The sequence below is a fragment of the Bos indicus genome, chromosome 19 (assembly GCF_029378745.1).
Source record: "Bos indicus isolate NIAB-ARS_2022 breed Sahiwal x Tharparkar chromosome 19, NIAB-ARS_B.indTharparkar_mat_pri_1.0, whole genome shotgun sequence".
Lineage (NCBI taxonomy): Eukaryota > Metazoa > Chordata > Mammalia > Artiodactyla > Bovidae > Bos > Bos indicus.
Genome location: NC_091778.1, coordinates 62705787 through 62727566, shown reverse-complemented (window position 1 = coordinate 62727566; position 21780 = coordinate 62705787). Strand labels below are relative to the sequence as shown.

Below are 21780 nucleotides of genomic sequence, written 5' to 3'. Positions count from 1 at the left end.
ATACCAATTACTCATTCAAAAATAATAAAAGAACCTCATTAGTTCCTTACTTTGTATAAAGCCCACACTCCTTAGCTCTATTTAATGTATTATCAACATTATTCTCACTCTTTCGTACATCCCGTGCTGCAGGATGTCAGCTAACTCGAATTAATTCCAGTTCTTCCTCTCCTCACGTATCTCCATCCCCAAGCCACTTCCTCTGCCTGCTTTTTCATCCTCCTTTCCTTCCTTAGCTACATGCTCCATCTCCTTACACCAAATTCAAATTCTCCCTCATGTAAGGTTCTTTTTTTGGGAGGCCCCATTTGGACATCATTTCTCTTGTACCAGTGCTACAGCTGACGATATTGTCTAACTGTGCACTCCGCTTTTTTTTCTTAATTGGAGGATAATTGCGTTACAATGTTGTGTTGGTTTCTGCTGTACAACACCGTGAATCAGCCGTGAGTATACACAGTCCCCTCTCTCTTGAGCCTCCCTCTCCCCGCTCCCCATCCCACCCCGCTAGGTTGTCACAGAGCACCGGACTGAAGTCCCCGGGTCATGCAGCAGCTCCCACCAGCTCTCTATGTCACACGCTGTGGGGTGTATGTGTCGGTGCGGCTCTCAATTCATCTCGCCCTCTCCTTCCTCTGCTGTACCCACGACTCTGTTCTCTATGTCTGTGTTTCTATTTCTCCTCTGCACACAGATTCATCAGTACCATCCTTCTAGATTCCACACACATATATATATATATATATATATATATATATATATATATACACACATTAATATACGGTGTTTGTTTTTCTGACTTACTTCACTCTGCATAAGGGATCTAAGTTCATCCACCTCGCTAGCACAGACTCAGATTCATTCCTTTCTATGACTGAGTGATATTCCATTGTTTAGGGACCACGACTTCTTTACCCATTCATCTGCCCACGGACAGCTAGGTGGCTTCCATCTCCTGGCTGTTGTCGAGTTACGCTCCTTTAGTGTACTTCTAATCACCCTCCAAAGCCAAATCTCATGTCTGGTTTATTCGATAAGACATGTAGCAGAGAGTGTTATACAGGAGTACTCACAAATAGTTTTTAATGAATATGTGTCCTGGGCAGAGAGGACTCATGCAAGGAGGTGTTACTTAACAAAGGGCCTGGAACTCTACAGGTAAGTTCCAGGCAATGACTTGAATTCTGTGCTAAAATAAAAACAGGCACAGAGCCACTTTGGGGAAAGAGGCAAATCCTTAGAACCTAGGGCCTGAATTCCAAGCTTCTGAAAAACTGCTTGAACCCTCTGATCGTAGCAGATTCTGTCCAAATTAAAAGAAAAACCCCAAACTCTATCTGGTTTAATTACATATCCACCAAAGCAGTTAAAACTGATTTCTATGTGAGCTTACGGTTGCCAGAGGGGAAGGAGAGGGGAAGGATGCTTGGTTGTTGGGATGGACACGAACACACTGCTCTGTTTAAAATGGACAACCAACAAGATGTGCTGTACAGCACAGGGGCCTCTGCTCAGTGTTACCTGGCAGCCTGGATGGGAGGGGAGTCTGGGGGAGAGTGGACACGTGTACGCGTGGCTGAGTCCCTTTGCTGTCCACCTGAAACTGTCACAGTGTTGTTGACTGGCTGTATCCCCTGGACAGAGGAGCCTGGCTTCTGTCCACAGGGTCACAAAAGAACTGGACTTAGCAACGCAACAATAACACGCTCCAATAGAAAATGAAAAGTTAAAGAAACCCTGGTTTCTGTGTTAAAAAGACCACATGCAGTTGCTGGAACTTCTTGCATGGCAGTTCTTCTCTCCTGAGTTTGTTGACAGCACACTGCTCATATGAGCCTGAAACTCGCAGGTACTCACATGGCCAGCAGGGCTCTCTTTTCACTCTTTAACTTGAGGAAGCGGACTTTTGCTACTGCACAGAGCTGCTGCCTCCAGAGGGCCAGGCCGCCGACCGTGCTGCTTGCTTCACTGAAGGACGACACGACCTGTTCCGGCTCAGCAAGGCTGCCTGTGTCGTTCCTGCCACTCTGTAACTGCTCCGAAACTGCAGGGCCTACAAAGGATGAAACCAGTCATTTGTAAAGAGCCGTTTGCCGTGGTTCAGTCGCTCAGTCGTGTCCGACTCTCCGTGACCCCATGGGCTGCAGCACACCAGGCTCCCTGTCCTTCACTGTCCCCCGGAGTTTGCTCAAACTCACGTCCCTTGAGTCAGTGATGTCAACGTGCATTATTTAGATTTTCCTAGGATCATCTTTTCAGCAATTGTTGTCAGAGGAGAGAGTCTTGGGCAAAGATGCAACTAATCTAATTCAGGGCACCACTAGAGAAACTGCTAAGGAGACAGGAACACAGCAAAAAAATAAAAAGATATAAAGACACAATACAGAAAGAAGAAATAATGACATAATAAAAGGAATCTCGTATTTTCTGGAAAAAAAAAATTAGCTCTGTATCCAGAGCTTTAAAGGACTGAATTCATTCTAGAGAACATAATGATCAGAAATCCATATTTAGCCTGGAAAAATCTATTGCAAGAGACAAACTATCTTAGTATTTTTGACCAAGGAGAATATGAAAGAATATGAAGAACAGAAGGATATGAAATTGGTTGAGACAATATTTTTAACATAGCCATAGCTGAAAACTAGGTAAGTGAACATCGCTTATTCATGTCTGACTCTTTGTGACCCCTTGGACTGTAGCCCGCCAGGCTCCTCTGTCCATGGGAGCCTGGGAGTATTCTCCTGGCAGGAATACTGGAGTGGGTTGCCAGTCCCTTCTCCAGTGGATCTTCCCAACCCAGGGATCAAACCTGGGTCCCCTGCATTGCAGCTGGATTCTTTACCATCCGAGCCACAAGGGAAGCCTGAAAACTAGATAAAGTTACCTCTTTTGGAAGAGAAGCCTAGAGAAATTGATGCTTTGAATGTATGTTCCCTAAAAGTGAATTACACCAGGTTAATTCACTTACAAAGGTTATCAAGTATATAAAAAAGACTTCCCACCTGATCAACCAAAAAAGAAAAGAAGACAAGAGCATAGGCCAGACTAAACACAGCAGGATGAAGGTGAACCAGAGACAAAAGAAATAGCTTAGAGCAGCTAGAGAAGAAAGGCAGAGAACTTTCCAAGGAGTAACAATTAGACTGACAGCAGATCTTTCAACAGCAATCGTGAAATTCCGGAGTGGCCGCCACTTCCTTCTCCAGGGGGTCTTCCTGACCCAGGGATCGAACCCGGGCCTTCCGCACCGCAGGTGAATTCTTTACCACTGAGCCACCAGCGAAGCCTACTAGTGAAATAATATCCTCACATATGTCAAGAAAATAACTTTCAACTTACAATTCTAATTTTCTTTTACCCATAGCAGTTACATTCAAAAAACACTATATTGCATATTTATGTGAGCTGCATAAAGACCTGGTCTGTGTTCCACAGGCTTGGTAAAATGTCTGGGACGAAAGACAGAATTCAAGAGGTGAGACCAGCATTGAGAGAAGAGGGGAGAAAAGAAGAAGTAGACTTCTCATCTGCTCTAACTTTTTCCAAGACCACATCGAATCATCGACCTTGAAAATCGTGTAACTTCGTCATTCCAAGTGTGTTTTCAGGACAAAATGTAGCACAGATTGAGAAATTTCAAGGTAAAAAGTTATTTATTACCTGATTCATCAAAAGCTGATTTTCCTTCTAATTTCATGAACACTTCATTCAGTGTTGTCATGGAAACACCATAATTCTCAATGCCCTGGTTGGAACAGCTTTCAAGATCCCTGTAGAGGTCTAAAAATAGGCATAAAAATGTACTAAATTAATATCAGTTGTAACGAGATTGATAATAACTATAGTTTTCAAAGTAGAAAACACTTGTGATAGGACCAATACACTCATCAGAAACAAACCTGTGCTGTCGACAGTCCCTCACTTCTAAAATAAACGATGCAGTGTGTTAGTTTCCAGACCTGCTTGGGTATAAGAGTCTAGAAATTTCTGTTTTCATGCCTAGAATACTACACATGTGGGAGGCTTTGGGAAAAAACGTATTCTATTTTATTTAATGTGTTTTTTAAAAATGCAATTGTTAGGCTTCCCAGGTGGCTCAGTGGCAGGGAATCCACCTGCCAGTGCAGGAGACACAGGTCCCATCCTTGGGCCCAGAAGATCCCCTGGGGAAGGAAACTGCAACCCACTCCAGTATACTTGCCTGGGAAATCCCACAGGCAGAGGAGCCTGCTGGGCCACACTCCATGGGGTTGCAGAAGAGCTGGACACAGCTTAACACGTATGCACACAAACCATACACATATCAAAGGCATTGTATGAGTTAATATGATCATTATTTCACTGATTCTAAAATGAATACATTTCATCAACTTTTAATGCATCTGAAATGAGCATGTGTCATAAATACTAGGGGGTCATGTTTTAAATGCCAGCATTGTTTCTTTCTGTTTCTTCCCTGGTGGCACGTTCTGAAACTGAGGGTGTCTGAAACTTGCTAAAGTACCAGAGATGCTACCTGTCAGATATCTTTCCAGGTGCCTGATTTATAGTTAATACTTTTATAATAAACGTAAATGAATTAAAGCTTCATAAAAACCCTATAAAGTTTGTACTAATATGAACCGCTTTTTACAAATGGTCAAACTGAGGTGGAGTACACTAATATAACCTGTTTGGGGTGACAGGGAGAGTACCCGCAGAGCTGGGCTTTGAATCTAGCCAGTCTGGCTCTGCCGGCCGAGCTTGCCTGGTGCTGTACGTCCTTATTAGCCACAGTTGTTGCGGGCTTATTAATTCAAGCATGCAGACTGGCCCAAGACCTTCCATTAACAGTTGGCAACTTCTTGGAACGCAATAAAGCAAACACATTTTTATGGGTTACACTTTTTAGTGCAATCCAGCTCAGAATGCTTGGGGAATGAAACACGTATTGGGAAATCGAAGCCTCTCCAGCCGTTCGTGTTTGCAGCAAAGCTCTTGATTTTCATATAGGCTGATCATGATCACTGTTGAATTGTGAAGATTATAACGTTATGTCGCGGTGCTTATAACACCATCTGCCTACAGTGCGTGCTCCCTCGGCTCCCATCCGATTCCCCGCCCGGGTGTGCCCAGACCTCTCCCTGCCTGGACCTCCTTCTCATGCATTCCCGACGCAAATTTCCCTAATGCTTCTCATTGTAGCTTGATGTCGCCCTGTATCTCTTGACCGCACATGTTGTAACTTGAAACATAATTCGCATTTTCCTGCCTCAGTGTACTCATAAGTGCTGTTGGAATATTAAACAATAAGTCATAAATAATTCACAGTGCTACGTACTTTGCAAGCAGCGAATGTCAGCCATCATTCTAAACACCACAGTGATCGTACACATCATTACAAACAATTCTGTGGTCTCTTGCATTCTGTTACCTGGAAATTTGTTTGTCCTTTCCAAAGGCAGAATATACTCCAGCTTTTCTTCACTTTGGGCTGTTAATTTGGCATCAGGGACGTGGTGTTTAACAATCGATGTTACACTGTCTGGATCACACGTCTCATTCAGATGCAAACTGATGTTTAAAAAGAGTAAGTTAAGGCTGTTTTTATCCAACGCCACCTATACAAAGAACCCTAGCCTGTGTTTGTTGCTTCATTAATATTTATGAGACAAAACAGTATAATCTAATAGAGGGAGCAAGCCTTAAAAATATCAGTGTAGCCCACGCTGTATAATCTACACAACCTGCAGAGGGAGAAGCAGTAAGGGGTGCTTAAGGACAGGTAAGGGGGCTCAAGGTTTGTTATTCGGGAGAAAGAGATATCCGGCTCCATCTTGACTGGGGTCAGGTGGGGGAATGGCGATTTTGTCTCCATCTGTTCAAAATCTCAACTTTTGAATTCTCTCTTTGCAGTAAAGTATGAGTTCTACAAGCCAGAGTGAAGGTGGTAGGAACAAAGAGTGTTACTCTCTACAGTCATTAAGAACACAGTTCCCATGTCCTGTGGGTCCATATTCCAGATTTAGGCCTCTGAGCATCTATTTTCTACTCTGTGATTGGAAATAATACTCAGGTCTCCAAGAATTTTGGAAGACATAACAAAACACAGTATGTATGGAATCATATAGGTCTTGGCAACATGTAAACCTCAAAATATATTAGCTAATTTTATCTTTTGGAGGGGGCAAAATTTATTCAAGTCAAAGTTGGTCCATCTTCTTGATGAGAACATATACAGTTCTTTACGAAATCATTATATTTAAGAAACCCTATTATTAGTCACATCCACTGACATTTACCGAGGCTGGGACTTGCCTGGTGGTCCACTGGCTAGGACTCTATGCTCCCTCCCAATGCAGGGGGCCCCAGTTCGATCCACGGTCAGGGAACTAGACCCCACGTGCAGCAACTAAGACCCGGAGCAGCCAAGTAAATAAGTAAATATTAAAATTTAAAGACAAAGTCAGAGACTTTATCTGACACTAAAAAGAAAAAGAAACTTACTGAGGTTGTAGAATGACAAGGACGTCGTAATGGACTTTGGTGAGACAAACCCCAAAATCAATTGGAGCTAAAAGTATTCTGAGTTTATAAGACCCTGTGTGACTCACTCTTCAGGATACCAAACAGGGAGAATGTGGTGGCTTCCCTAAAGGAGCTGGGGACGTGACAGAGATATGAGGCAGCGCGTAACAGGAGGAAGGGGGAGGGACGGTGAGCTAAACCAGCTGAGCAGCTGGTTCCTTGTCAGGTATTCATTTCAATATTTTTAGCCTTCACTGTAAAGTAAGTATTATTGTTTCACTTTTTTAACTGAGGATCAAAGAAGTTAATTAAGATGCCTCAGGAAACAATCAAAATAGTGCTTTCAGGGCTGCAATAAAGAGGATGCTTATTGTTCAAGAGAAGACATTCAGAGACCTTCAAGAGCAGATAAGATTTGAACACAGCTAAAATGCGTCAGCACACAGACGTCCCACCTTAGGCAGAGTCAGGGCACTACAGTGTGGGCCCCCTGAGGACAGCCTGTGTTGGTTCTAGTTGAGGCATTTATTCAATCAGCTCTTGCCCCCAGATTATGGTGGATCATGAATTAGATCAAGTTAAACACTTGAGAGTGAATGATGTGAGATCCACTTAACCCCTATATAGTGGGTAATCACTATCTAGTCAAAGCGATGGCTCTTCCAGTAGTCGTGCACTGATGTGAAATTTGGACCAGAAAGGAGGCTGAGCACTGAAGCACTGATGCTTTCGAATTGTGTCATTTGCGAAGACTCTTGAGAGTCCCTTGGACAGCAAGGAGATCCAACCAGTCCATCCTAAAGAAAACCAGTCCTGAATATTCATTGGAAAGACTGATGCTGAAGCTGAAGCTCCACTATTTTGGGCACCTGTTGTGAAGAGCCGACTCATTGGAAAAGACCCTGATGCTGGGAAAGATTGAAGGTGGGAGGAGAAGGGGACGACAGATGGATGGCATCACCGACTCAATGGACGTGAGCTAGAGCAAACTCCGGGGGATGGTGAAGGACAGGGAAGCCTGGCGTGCTGCAGTCCATGGGGTCACAGAGAGTCAGTCACGACTTAGGGACTGAGCAACAACAAAGCACTTGGAGCGAATAATGTGGGATCCATTTAGCCACTGGGGATGGAATGACTTGAATTAATTTTTAAGAAATATTACACTTTACTGGGAAGTATAGGGAGTAATTTACATCACATCTATAATCTTGGTCCAAATTGCAATGTGGGAGACTGGGTTTGATCCCTGGATTGGGAAGATCCCCTGGAGGAGGGCATGGCAACCCACTCCAGTATTCTTGTCTGGAGAATCCTTTGGACAGAGGAGCCTGGTGGGCTGTAGTCCATGGGGTCACAAAGAGTCGTACATGACTGAGCGACTAAGCACAGTATAAATGACGGGAGAGTGGGCAGATTATTAAAATTCTTTGACTTGTCAAAGAAGCATAATAATACCATCTTTCTAAAGTTATTTGGGGAATTAAGTATGATTATATGAATATTCCATATGTAAATATCTTTGGACGTACCTAAAATATAGTCCACGCTTAGTAAGTGATAGACATTACTTAATAGTGCTAAAAGGAGAAAGAAAAAAATGACAGGGAAGATGAAGTTAGGGAGAACAGAGAGGAAGCTATTGAAATTGCTGCTGCTGCTGCTAAGTCACTTCAGTCGTTTCTGACTCTGTGTGACCCCATAGACAGCAGCCCACCAGGCTCCCCCATCCCTGGGATTCCCCAGGGAAGAACACTGGAGTAGGTTGCCATTGCCTTCTCCAATGCATGAAAGTGAAAAATGAAAGTGAAGTCGCTCAGTCGTGTCTGACTCTTCGCAACCCTATGGACTGCAGCCTACCAGGCTCCTCCATCCATGGGATTTTCCAGGCAAGAGTACTGGGGTGGGGTGCCATTGCCTTCTCCGATTGAAATTGCTACAACTGGCAAAAATAAACATTAGAAACAGGATAAGAGAGAGGCTGGAGTGTCAATAAATTTCTCTTAGCAAACACTGGGTTGTGAACATATCTTCCAGACACTATTTAAATCTCACTGGTTGTTGTTATTTAGTCACTAAGTCATGCCCAACTCTTTGCGACCCCATGGACCATGGCCCACCAGGCTCCTCTGTCTGTGGGATTCTCCAGGCAAGAACGCTGGAGTGGGTTGCAATGCCCTCCTCCAGGGGATCTTCCTGACCCAGGGATCCAATCGCGTCTCCTGCATTGGAGGAGGGTTCTTTACCACTGAGCCACAAAGGAAACCCAAGACTTGGTTTAATCATTCGTATATTCTCAATGTCTGCAATCCCATAAGTCATTCATTCTAGCTAAGAAAGAGAGCAGTTGGTGTTGTTCTAACATAGCTCTCTCGAAATGGTCTTACTAATGGAGCAACCTATGTTAACATGCTAACAGTGATGTCATGCCCCTGACATTTCCAGCACATTCTAACACACAGCAAGGGCTGTACCTTAGATGGTAGCCGATGCCCCATTTCCTCTTCAGGAATAGAGAAGAGCCCGCACACTTCAGCCTTCCGTTGGACATAAACACCTTTCTATCTAAGTTGGAAGAATGAAATAAATTGTATTCAGAGGTTGTTTTTTCACTATTTATTTAAAAAAAAAAACGAATTCATGAACAAACAGTGTATTTTAGGAGCACCACTTGCTAACACAGGCACATCCTAATTCTGGCCGTAAGTAAGCCACGTTCTTTGACATCTGATAAATCAAGTGATATGTTAGTTTATTCTTGAATATATTTAGACAAATTGTCATGTACTAAAAGGATGTTTCAAGTCAACTGATATTCCGAATACACTGAATGTGTGCATGCATGCTCTGTTGTATCCAACTCTTTGGGACTCCATGGACTGTAGCCCGCCAGGATCCTGTGTCCATGGGGATTCTCCGGTCAAGAATACTGGAGAGGGTTGCCATTTCCTTCTCCAGGGGATCTTCCCGACCCAGGGATTGAATCCACCTCTCTCGCGTCTCTACAATGCAGGCAGATTCTTTACCGCCGAGCCACCTGGGAAGTCCCCTTCATACAGGATAAATCATAACACATCTTGGGGAGTATGCTTTGTATTTTATAGCAGGTGAGGTGCTTTGCAATAGGATCAGAATCCTTGCTGGGACAATGCCCTCGGAGATGAAGACAGAGGACCATCCACCCCCCTGGCTCGAGGGAGCCACACCCTCGGAGCTGGCCTGGAGCTTCGCTACACGCGTTCCATCTGGGTCCCTAAGTCATCACTGAGATACACGAAGGAAACCCAAGGCTCACCAGCCAGGACGTCAGCCTCATCCATGAACGGGGTGCTGAAGAGGACCACGTGGTCTGACTTCCTCTCTCGCAGGAGGTTCCACACCCGGTGTCTCGAAAGAGGGTCTGACCCCGCAGTTGGCTCATCCAACAGCAAAACCTGCACAGCAGGAAAGCCCCTGAAATCGCTTTCCCCGTTCGTGCGATATACAGTGAGTCAGGAGATTAGGAGGGACATGTACACCCTACAGTGTGAAACAGACAGCTAGCGGAAGCTGCTGCAGCGCAGGGAGCTCAGCTCCGTGATGACCCGGCGGGGGGCGGGGAGGGAGCGCCCAGAGGGAGGGGCCGCATGTATGCGCACGGCTGATGGACACAGTTGCACAGTGGAGACGAGACTAACACTGCGTTGGAAAGCAACTGTATCTCAGTAAAAAAGAATACCCAAAATCAATTAATAAAAAAGAAAAAGAACAAAAAATGAAGAGCAATATACCGCGAACTGGTGAACAAGACAGCTTTGAACTGTGCGGGTCTGCGTTTTCGCGGGTGGTTTTCACCGCACACCACAGCGCACAGTCCCAGGCTGGATGCGTTTGCAGAGGTGGGACCCTGTGTGCTGAGGGCTGACTGGAAGGTTCTACTAGGATTTCCCACTGTGGGGAGGGTTGCTCAGCAGCCCCCCACCTCCACCACCCCCGCCCCGAACCCTGCATTGTTCAAGACTCAACCGTACTTGTAACATTATTTAGGAGAAATATTTTAGCACCTAACTCTTCATTGGAACAGTTCTCTTCCATTTACCAATTACAAATTAAATGTGATTGCACACCACATTTTCACAACCCTCCACCTGATTTCACCAGTAATTTCAGGTCGACTTACCCGCGGATCTCCTAAAATGGCAGTCCCAAACGTCAGTTTCCTTTTTTGTCCACTGCTTAAATTTTGAGCAAGAACGTCTTGAATGTTTCCCATCTCCAGATCCTGTAAAACCCGTTGGACCTGACAAAGGACATTGAGTCCACACTTAGACGTTCCTCTTAAAGACACTAACTCCCACTCTGCCATTCATTGCAAAGGGCCTTGTGGACCTTTTGAGGATGAATTGTGTAGAAACAACACACACGCATGTAGGGTTTTCTAGGTAAGCAGTTCCATTCTCGCGGCTGTGACAGCTAGCTTAGGCATCTACCTGTTGCTCCACTTCATGTGGCTGAATCCCTTTTATCTTAGCAAAGAGCCTGAGGTTTTCTCTCACGGTGAGGAAACCAAATTGCACGTTAGCTTGTGGACAGACGCCAGTGAGCTTGCTGATGTGTTCTAGGTCAGCCGCTTCTGAAAGTGAGTGATTGTAGATGGTGACGGACCCTGGAAGGGAAACGGTCAGCCTCAGGATAAAGATCCAGGTCTCATGTGCGAGATTTTAAAACGGAAAGCAACGTGTGTCAATACTAAAGTCCTTTAAACGTTATAACAAGATTATTACAAGGCTTTTAAGTTTATTTGGAAGAAACAATAATGTGCTCAAATAAAAATAATGTGTTCAAATACAGGCAAGGCATAATATCTGGAATATTTGTTCTTAATAGCAACCGGGACAGTTTGCCAGTGAGGCACCGTTGCTAAATCACATCACTAGGTTACATATGAGGCTATTTCTTTACCCTTCAAAGCTTCTACTTTCTCATACTTTGTTTATCCATATTCCTTTTACCTAAAAGGAGTACTGTACACTCTTGATGAATTAAAACTTAATGTTCTCCATACATCCAAGCCCATTAGGAAACAGAAGAGCTACTTATCATGACCTATTTAAGCCACAAAGATTCTCCTAAATGAGTTCAACGGAAATCTGTCAAATAATAACTTGAAGGACCTTCTAAAGATCCTCTCTCAAGTGCCTGAGTGTGGCTAGTAGTTGATGAAACTGCTTGCTGGGGTTCGTGACTGAAACTAGGGAGCAGATGAAAAGCACACTGGGTTCACTTGCCCGTGCTCGTGTCCTGCCGTGCCTGTCTTCTCACCTGACGTTGGGGCCGACAGTCCGCTGAGTATATTTAACAGCGTGGTTTTCCCAGCTCCGCTGTGACCGAGGATGCCCGTGATCTGGCCTTCGTATACCTCCAATACCAGGCCTGGCATTATTCCAAGAAGATGACACTCAGAGCCTGCATGGTAACTTTACAGTCTCTGAAATTTTTATAAATTCTCACAGCATCTGTATATTTGGCTAGCAATACTCAAAATAAAACGCACCCCCAGATTCATTCCTTTAAAATGGCATCTTCTAGGACTTCCCTGGCAGTTCAGTGGTTAACTCTGCCTTCCAATGTGGGAGGTGTGGGTTCAATCCCAGGGCAGGGAGCTAGGTTCCCACACTGACTCCCAGTGGAAAAACCAAAAGGTAAAACAGAAGCAATATGTAACAAACTCAAAAAAGACTTTAAAAATGGTCCATATCAAAAAAATCTTAAAAAAATAAAACTGCACATTCTATGATACACATTGAATATATGCAGTGTTGTCATGATATATATTATTATCTGACTAACAATTTTTTTTCAATGAAATCAATCTTGTCATTAAAGATAGGCTGAGTATAATAAAGACAGCTTTAGGGTCAATACCATGAGTTGAAAATAAACAGTATCATGCTATCCTGTATCCTTCAAACCCATAAGATATCAGTGGTGCATCCGACTTCCTCAAATTATTACAAGATTTTGAAGTTTACTTGGAAGAAACCATAATGTGCTCAAATAAAGGCAAGTCATGGTATCTGGAATATCTGTTCTTAATCGTGGCTGAGACAGTGTAACAGGGAGGTGCGGTCGCTAAGTCACGTCGCTAGGTTACACATGAGGCTATTTCATTACCTTTCAAAGCTTCTACTTTTTCGTGCTTGCCTTTTCCATATGCCTTTTTAAGATTTCTTATTCTGAAAAGAGAGGAAGACGTTTTGAGCAAATGGTAGAGGCAGACAGAGAACTCGTGAGTCAAGCCGCCCAGGCTGTCAGGAAAGCTGGAGGTCCTTTTCCTTCACGCAGGTCCGCGGGCGGACAGAAGTCTCTTGGCTCCTCATCGGAGCCTGCCTCCGTCCTCGTCCCATGCTGAGCAGCTCACTCTCTGCAGGCAGCGTGAGTCTGTGAGTGCCGTGAGGATGATGAGAAGTGACTGGCCCAGAGGAAGCGGGCGATGAGACGGCGTGTAGAGGACCCGCACTCCGGTGGGGGACAGAAGCAAGCAGTGAGCCCGCAAAGAGACACGCTGGCTTTGGGGGTCAGACCTCCCTGGGCCAAGTCCCAGAGTCGTGTGCCACGCACACCATCCGTGGACTCAAAGCTCACTGAGTTCAGCAGTAAAATGGGAATGACATTAACTCTCTTGTGTGGTGGATTTGTAGAGTGAATAAGATCCTGTGTGCAGAGAAGAAAAATGCCTGGGAGACAAGACACTTCCCAAGAAGATGGGAGAAGAGGAAAAAGATAAGAAAACGGAGTACAGAGAAAAAAAAATTTCAAGCACAGTGAAGGTTCGTTCTAAGCCGGGTCCTGTGGATTTCATCTGCATGACCTTCTAGTGACACGTTGCAGGAGATGCAGCTTTGATCCCTGGGTTGGGAAGATCCCTTGGAGGAGGGCATGGCAACCCGCTCCTGTATTCCTACTTGGAGAATTCCATGGACAGAGGCCTGGAGGGCTACAGTCCACGGGGTCGCAAAGAGTCAGACACAACTGAGCGGCTAACACACACACACACACACACACACACACACACAGATATAACCTGTTGTTTGCAGCACAGGGCATAGCCATGGAGCAGGACCTATAGCCCAGGGTTGCCAATTCATAGCTCAAACTCCTGAACTATCTCATGATCAAATATGTGAGGTTGTCTGCCCCCAAGGCCTCTGTTCATTCTGGGGATGCTTTTCCTAGAGCATAGAGCTGCTCTGGCTAACTGTAACTCACAAATCATCAAAACCCTGCTCCCTGCCCACTGGGGAAGACAAAATGCCTCCTGAGCATTTAGGACTTTCTACGCCTCCTCTGATGGCCCCTGATTCTGGCCCAGACATCGGAAAGGATGTAAAAATTCCAGTTTGCAGGGAGGTCACGATTCTCGATGACACAGTCCTGGTACGCCAGGAGTGAGAGAATGCCACCCTTTGGTGTCTGTTCATACTGGACACTTGTTTTCAAAAGTTACTATTTAGAGACTGTACGTATCATAAATGTTCAGAGTTAAAATGGAGGTGGTGAACCAGAATGGTATTGTTTAGGTGTGAGACAAAGGCGACAAAGATGGGCAAATCTTGAGCAGAGATCCGGGGAGTTTCGGTGCTTCTGGTGGTTGGGACATGGAGCCGCCAGGATTGACTGCAGCACACACAGTATCTCAGAGGGAGACACACCTGCCAGAGCGCCCCCGGCTCGGGTTTCCTTCCATCTCCCCTTGTCTGTGTCTCTTGCTGCTTCCTTCTGGGCTTATTAATCAGGAAGCAAAAGACGAGAGATAAAGTGAATTGCAGAGAAAAGGGGGCTCAGAATAACAAAGATGAGGACTGTGTCTGTCGTAAAGGGAAAGGACAGAGAAAAACAACAAGGCAAAAGAAAAGAGAGGTGATGACGAAAATGGAAATACGAAGGCTATCACTTCGCTGATGGACGTCGTCCTGTTGTAAGATTTTAGTAAAAGCAAATGCGGACAAGATGAGAAGACAGTGCTGTTAAGAGCGAGGCTAGCCTTGGGAATTCCCAGGCGGTCCAGTGGTTAGGACTTGGAGCTTTCCCCGCCGAGTTCCCCTGCTCGGTGAGGAACTAAGATCGTGTAAGCTGCGTAGTGGTGTGGCCCCCCAAAAACGAGTGTAGGCTTTCACGAGTGTAGCATCCTGGCAGGGTGGGTACACAGAGGCACTGAGAGGCACTCTGTCCCCCCGACCTTGCCCGATAGAGCTCTGCTCTCGGACCTGCTCTCCATTTCAGCCTCACGTGATATTTTCATTACCTGATGGCTTCTTTCCCGTGGAATTCTGCAGACACTGGTTCAAAAGAGTCATCGGATGGAGAATCTGGATCGATGTCATTCTCGAGGGCCGCACGATCAGCCCTTCGGCGTTGGAACCAAGAAGAGGATTTAAGGAAAAACCAGGGAGGCTGCTGACGTCCATATTCAGCTACATGAACAGGCGGTAAAGAAGCACTGGGTCAGTCACCACCTTGAGCGCTAGAGCGGCCAGCAGACAGTGCAACCCGTCTGGGAGGGCTTAGGGGTTCCTCAGACCCAGCATCAGGAGCTAGCATTCTTTGGCCGGTTCTGAGACAAGCATAACAGTGTAGTTATCCTGGGTCTATTAGCCTTGATCTACAAATCATCCTTAATCTATAAGGGCCTTTTTCTTCAAGAAACCAGCTAAAATGTTATGGTCCATCAAGATCTTAGAAAGCGGTATTAAATGCAGAATACCGCTACGGCTTATTTTAGAAACTTTGGTGGAGGAGGGGGAATGCTTGATAATTTATATCTAATATGTTGTAGACAGTTATTTTAAAGAAATAGAAATGAAATTGTGTTGAATCACAATCATGTTACTACTTACTGGGCAAAATTTTGTCCAAATACAACGTCAATACCAAATAGAGAAGAGCATCAAAAACCAGCATGAAAATAGTAGCTATTATGAGGTACTGGTCGTTTGGAGAATCTGAATGGATGTTAGAATTCACGTCGTAGTCCAAATGGATAAGCTGGAAAAAAAAAAAAAAGATACATGTGTGGAATTGAAAAAGGATACCCAGAGCATTAAAAGTTATTATTGTCTTATTTCTGCTAGACATTGGAATTGAAAAGATAAATGAAACATGATTCTGTCTTCATAGAGCACTAATCTGTTGGAAGATACAGGAAGGAAACCATCTAACCACAAAGCAATTCAGGGAGTGAGTGAAGGTGGTGCTCAGGATTTAGAAGGCCACACTCTGCAACAGGGAAGTCCTCCAGGCAGAGGTGAAAACCAGGAAGCTGATACTGGAGCTGGGCTGCCTGGGGGCTTCATCAGGCTGACTGTGGAGGAGAGGGGGTAGTTCTAGAGGGGGGACGCTATTTGAGACTGAAAGGGAGAGGGCTGAAGTACTTTTGCAGTCAGGCAGAAGACAGAAGAATAATTTCTTAGTAGAGGTGTTTGTGACCCCATGGACTGTAGCCCGCCAGGCTCCTCTGTCCATGGAATTTTCCTGGCAAGAATACTAGAGTGGGTTGCCATTTCCTACTCCAGGGGATCTTCCCTAACCAGGAATCAAACCCATGTCTCTTGTGTCTCCTGCAGTACAGACTGATTCTGTATCACTGTGCCACCTGGGAAGGTTTTTAGATCCCCCCTGGATAACTCACGCGACATACTAAAGGTTAAAATTCCCATTTGCTTTTGTGAAGGTGCAGATTGAAAAGACAGGAAAGGTTTTTCTTTCTCTCTCTCAGCATTACCCGTTTTCTTTTAGATCTGATTAATATAGACTGACACCCCATTGATGGTGTGGTCAGCTTTTACTTTTATAGGGCTGTCCCCCAAAGAACGTTTATTTCATTTAATGCTCAGGAAACATGACCCTTCATGTTATCAGCAGTATTTGAAAACCAGTAACTCCCTAGAGACATTGTTAAGATTCACTTATTTATGTATTTGTGGCTGTGCCGGGTCTTCATTGCTGTGGCAGGCTTTTTCTAGTCGAGGCAAGAGCAGGGTCTACTCCTCACCGCCACGCAGGGGCCTCTCACTGCAGTGGCTCCCACGTTGCTGAGCGCTGGCTCTGGAGCACAGGCTCAGCAGTTGCGGTTCCCGGGCTTAGTCGCTCTGTGGCATGTGGAAGCTTCCCAGACTAGGGATCGAACCCGTGTCCCCTGCATTGGCAGGCGGATTCTTAACCACTGGACCACCAGCAATATCCTAGAGCACATTTTTGTTTCTTGATTGGCCAGTTCTATACGAGACTGACCTCCTCTCAGAAAATGTAATTCTAGTTACAACATCATAGCTTGTGCTTAGTCCCTTCCCTGGTGGCTCAGACTGTAAAGAATCCACCTGCATTGCGGGAGACCTGGCTTTAATCCCTGGGTTGGGAAGATCCCCTGGAGAAGGGAACGGCTCCCCACTCCAGTATTCTGGCCTGGAGAATTCACGGACAGAGGAGCTGGACACGACTGAGCGATTAACACACACAGTGAGTGAAATAGTGAAATAGTCTCATGAACTCTTACCTGGGCCATTCCAGCAGTGAAAGCAAAGGGGCTAAGAAGACATAAGGTCCACTCCAAAGCCGCAGGAAGGCGTCTGTACAAAGCTGTGAATCCCAAGCTCCCCCAGAAGACAGTGAGGAGGAAGACCACCAGCCCCGTAAGGAAGGGTTTCTTCACCAACACGCTCATCAGGAAAGCTAACGTTATCTGAAAGGAGAGGAAGACTCCGGGTGGTCCACAATCCGCTGGGAATCACCAGAGGCATAATAGAAGAGAATTTCATCATGCAGAAGTATATTTCATCATTGCCCCCAACCTCTAGATACTGTCTCATGCAACGACTCAAATATTGCAAACAGAACAGAGGATATGTGAGCAGAATCAGTGAGAAATGACTGCTAGTTTTCTCTGAGCAAGAGTTCAGAGAGAGAGAGAGAATTCACCAACTCACCAAAGACAGGCCGTAGAGTAGAAAGAGGGTGAAGACCACCGTGAAGCCAGTCAGGATGACGACTGGGGCATATGTCACTATAATAGCCATCAGAGTGGCCGTGATAGAGATGAAGCCAGTGTACATCAAACCCCAGGACAGCCTGGCATAGAAAGAAAGCATCAGTTCAAAGTGCTACTATTCCATCCCTCGATTCATTCATTTTTCAGCAGCCGTCTTGTGAAGCTTGCCGTATACCAAGAGCAAAGGGAACACAACATCTTGTAAGTCAGAAAACTTCTCTGCCCCTGAGTTTCATCTTCTACTGGAGAAGGTAGCAATAAAACAAGTTAATGGGTAAAATAGGTGGCTAATTTCAAAATAAGACAAATAACCTGGAGATCAAACCAGTCCATCCTAAAGGTGATTCAACCCTAAATATTCATTGGAAGGACTGATGCTGAAGCTGAAGCTCCAATACTTTGGCCACCTGATGCAAAAAGCCAACTCAGCGGAAAAGACCCTGGTGCTGGGAAAGATTGAGGGCAGGAAGAGAAGGGGGCGACAGAGGATGAGATGGGTGGATGGCATCACTGATTCAAGGGACATGAGTTTGAGCAAACTCTGGGAGAGAGTGGAGGACAGAGGAGCCTGGTGTGTTGCAGTCCATGAGGTCACAGAGAGCCGGACATGACTGAGCGAATGAACAACAACAAAGCTGGATATTGTAACAAGAGTAAATGGGAGAGGTTTCCAGTGGAAGGCATTTACGATGATTGATTTGTCAGTCCTGGGCCTCCTCTTTCAGTAATTACATGAACATCATGGAACCAAAACCAAAACAAACCAGACGAGGAAGCAGGGATCAGCAAACGTTTCCTCTGAAGAGCCAGACAGTAACTATTTCAGGCTTTTCAGATCATAGTCCCTGCGGCTCCTACGGCACTGCCTTCCTAACACAACGGTTTGGCCATGGCTGTGTTCCACCAAAAATGTATTATTTGTAGATGCTGAAACTTGAATTCATATAGAGATTTGGTGCCATAAAATATTATTGTTTTCATGATTTTTTTTCAAACCTGGGTGAAAGCCATCCCTGGTTTCTGTGGCTGCCGTTCAGCGGCTAAGTTACGACGGACTCTCTGTGACCCCCTGGACGGCAGCGCACCAGGCTTCGCTCTGCTTCACCATCTCCGGGAGTTTGCTCAGATTCACATCCGCTGAGCCGGCGATGCCATCCGACCATCTCATCCTCTGCTGCCCTCTTCTCCTTTTGCCTCCAATCATCCCTCGTTTTGTAAAAACAAACGGACCAGTCAGTTTGCCAGCCCCTGACACAGATGAGTAGATATAGACTGAACGTAGACACATTTATACACACAGACATTGGACATAGATAGATACACGTATTTAGATGGAAATGAAGATAAGTTTTGTTTGTCTTTTTATTTTTTTTTTGCGATTGATTTCAAAGAATCAGGAAGAAAGCTTCTTTATAAGGGAAAGAATAAACTCTCCCCTTCTGTGAAGCTTGTTTAAGCTTTCTCTGCTACACTGTACCTATCTGACCCTGAAGGTAGTCACTTATCTTGTTTAAACTTCCTTATCCTCTGCTGAAAAAATGATGAGATAATTAAATGCAGTGCTGTATTTTATGCATTTAATGTGGCCACTGGTTTGTAATGGAACCTACAGGCCCATTCATCCATTCCTACGCAAGGCACTACTTTATGACAGCATCAGGTTTAAATATGATACTTTTCGGGTCTAGGGTGTCCGACCAGCTAACTTGTTCTGTGTTGCAGGATGGAGCGTAGCCATGGGGTTTACCAGAAGGCCGACTCTCGAAGTCCCATCATTGTCATCAGTGGCTTCATGAATTGTCTTTCTTGTGCAACACTGACTGATACGTAGTATATGAAGGCAGAAAAAGAAATAACACAGAAGAAAACGAAAAAATCAGTCAAAACTCCTGCTTGGGCAACAAAAGGTAGTATCTTCATATTTATACCAGTCACTGACATCAGGTTTTCCATCACCGAGTGATTCGTTGTGATCTAAAGAAAGACATCGGTGAGCACAGTGTTAGTGTTAAGCTAATTACAGCCTCATGCATTTGGTCTCAATTATAGAAGTTATGTGCATTCACTCCACGTTTACTCTATATGTATGTCCATCATGATTCATCCCCTTGTAAATCCTGGAATATACTAGATTTTGTCTCAATTCCTTAGAATATCCTTACTTAGTATCTTCAGTGAATAAAATTCTACACGCATGTGAAGTCACCTCTGAAGTGTCACTTTGGTTAGTAAGTCTTCTCTGATACCTCTCACCAGAGAATCCTCTGCCTGTGGCCTGCCTCGCCATCACTTCCGTTCCATGACAGAGCTGGGACTCTCACTACAACTATTTATTCCTATTTCTCTCCCCCATGATCCAAGATCCCTGGAGAAAAGTGCCTGCATTCTACTTCTTTCTTAATCCTCAGCGTTCGGCGTAAGGTTTAGTTAGAGTAATTACTCAGCCTGTTGTTCCATATCAAGTGACTAAATTAATTAAATGACAGATTGATTCAATCACCCTCTATGAAAACCAGATTTTCAAAGCAGTTAGTTTCTTTGAACTCAATACTCACTTCTATGATGGCAGCATTAATAGCAGCTTGAAAAGCTACAAAGCCTTTCTCCCAGAACAAAGAACCTTCACAAATGACACTTTCATCCATTATTTGACAATGAGCTTTAGGGGGAAAAAAAGAAAAAAAGAAAACACCTATTATGATGAGATAGGACAGTCTGGGATACAGGGAAAATCAGAATTTCAAAAGTTCCAAAATACACTCCTGGTCCACAATAATATAATGGATGGTAAGTGTTCTCAGGGGGGTTCACCCAAGAAGAATATACCAGACATGCTTTATCAATGTTCTTAGGACCCGCTCTCAACAACTTTTCATTAAATCTTATCATCCATTCTCTCCATTAGTTGAGACTGTTTTGTTGAGTTTTGTTCTTCTGTTGCTTGTGCCAATAAAGCACTACTTTTTTAAATGACTGGAAATCACTGAGCAAGAACCTTTTCTCGAGGTTTTATTTACAGGTAGCATAGGAATGATAGCAATATAATTTCTTAAAAAAATACACTTAAGATCATAGGCTTTATTTAATAAGAATGAATCTCACGTATGTTCAGAAATTAAGCTTTATGTTGTATATGTTTGTAGACAGTAGACATCTACCGTCACATAGGCCTCCTTGTGGCTAATGACAATATAGCAAAAAATAGATTTTTTTTTCCAATAGGAAGGTTACCTGAATGGTCTCTGTGCTCCTTCATCGTGGGGATTCTATGTCCCCACAAAAACTTCAAATGGTATGAGAAGGCGTCGTTAAAGATGACTCTCACCGCATCTGTAGAATAGTTTAGCTCCAGCTCGCCCATGCTCTGCTCATCAGGCCAGCCCGAGATGGTCCTCCCTGCCGAGTGAGAGGAGGGGACAGCGGCTGAGATCTCTGTGTGGTCCAGAGACAGGACTGTGGCTGCGGTTTGGGGCAGCCTCACTGCCCCAGCCCTGGCCCCTCCGCTCTGCAGGGGCCGCTGCTGCCCTCTGACAGGGTCCCTATTCTCTACTCGGGTCCGTCAGAGACCCTACCCCTACCCCTGCCATTCTGAGGTCGCAGCCTTGTCACCTAGTTTTGTTGGACACGCTGCCCTTGGTTTTGAGGCAGGAGATGGATGGGCCCCTGCTGGAGCAGTGGAGACAGCCACTCCAAAGCAGCAGGAGCGAGGAGAAGCAGAGTCCTGTCTGCGTATGAGATAAGAGACCGCAGATCCCTCATTCCTGAGCTCAGGGAGACCCTCCTGACTACACATGCATGGGTAGGCTCCTGGGAGGTCAAAAGGGAGTGACGTCAGCCTTCCCATAGGCCTCATCGCTAGACTCTGTCTTGGCCAACAGAGGCGGGCACGCGTGGGAGCGCCAGAGACAGACCGACCCCGACTCGGGCTTGTGCGGAGTCGTGTCCGACTCTGTGTGACCTCGTGGACCGAGGCCTCCAGCTCCTCTGTCTGTGCGATTCTCCAGGCAAGAAGACTGGGGTGGGTTGCCATGCCCTCCTCCAGGGAATCTTCCTGACCCAGGGATCTAGCCCGTGCCTCCTGGGCTTCCTGCATTGCAGGCAGATTCTTTAACCACTGAGCCATGGGGGAAGCCGAATACAGACTCAGAACCAGGCAAAGCAAGGTGATGGGCCAGAGGAAACCCCAAAGAAGTATTTGAAGAGATTAAAAAGCCACGCTGTCACCACCTCCCAATCTTCCCAGAGTCTTC

At 45.2% G+C, this 21780-nt stretch overlaps 1 protein-coding gene across 8 annotated transcripts in view; it reads right to left on the bottom strand.

Annotated features, from left to right (window-relative positions):
• Positions 1-21780, bottom strand: part of LOC109574019 (ATP-binding cassette sub-family A member 9) — a 61308-nt gene that overhangs the window by 27222 nt on the left and 12306 nt on the right. For 5 of the 8 annotated variants that reach the window (XM_070774184.1, XM_070774185.1, XM_019981701.2 and 2 more), the window contains 16 exons: positions 20762-20926; positions 20086-20189; positions 19278-19504; positions 17469-17610; positions 17039-17224; positions 15384-15531; positions 14792-14960; positions 12661-12722; positions 11809-11919; positions 10977-11152; positions 10667-10786; positions 9803-9941; positions 8982-9072; positions 5417-5556; positions 3664-3783; positions 1858-2053 (listed from right to left, as the gene is read on the bottom strand). In XM_070774184.1, the coding sequence (XP_070630285.1) occupies positions 1858-2053; positions 3664-3783; positions 5417-5556; positions 8982-9072; positions 9803-9941; positions 10667-10786; positions 10977-11152; positions 11809-11919; positions 12661-12722; positions 14792-14960; positions 15384-15531; positions 17039-17224; positions 17469-17610; positions 19278-19504; positions 20086-20189; positions 20762-20926 (2296 nt within the window). Of the gene's footprint in view, positions 1-1857; positions 2054-3663; positions 3784-5416; positions 5557-8981; positions 9073-9802; positions 9942-10666; positions 10787-10976; positions 11153-11808; positions 11920-12660; positions 12723-14791; positions 14961-15383; positions 15532-17038; positions 17225-17468; positions 17611-18526; positions 18663-19277; positions 19505-20085; positions 20190-20761; positions 20927-21780 lie in introns of those variants that run through there. The other 3 variants (XM_070774189.1, XM_070774186.1, XM_070774190.1) reach the window with 3 other exon arrangements.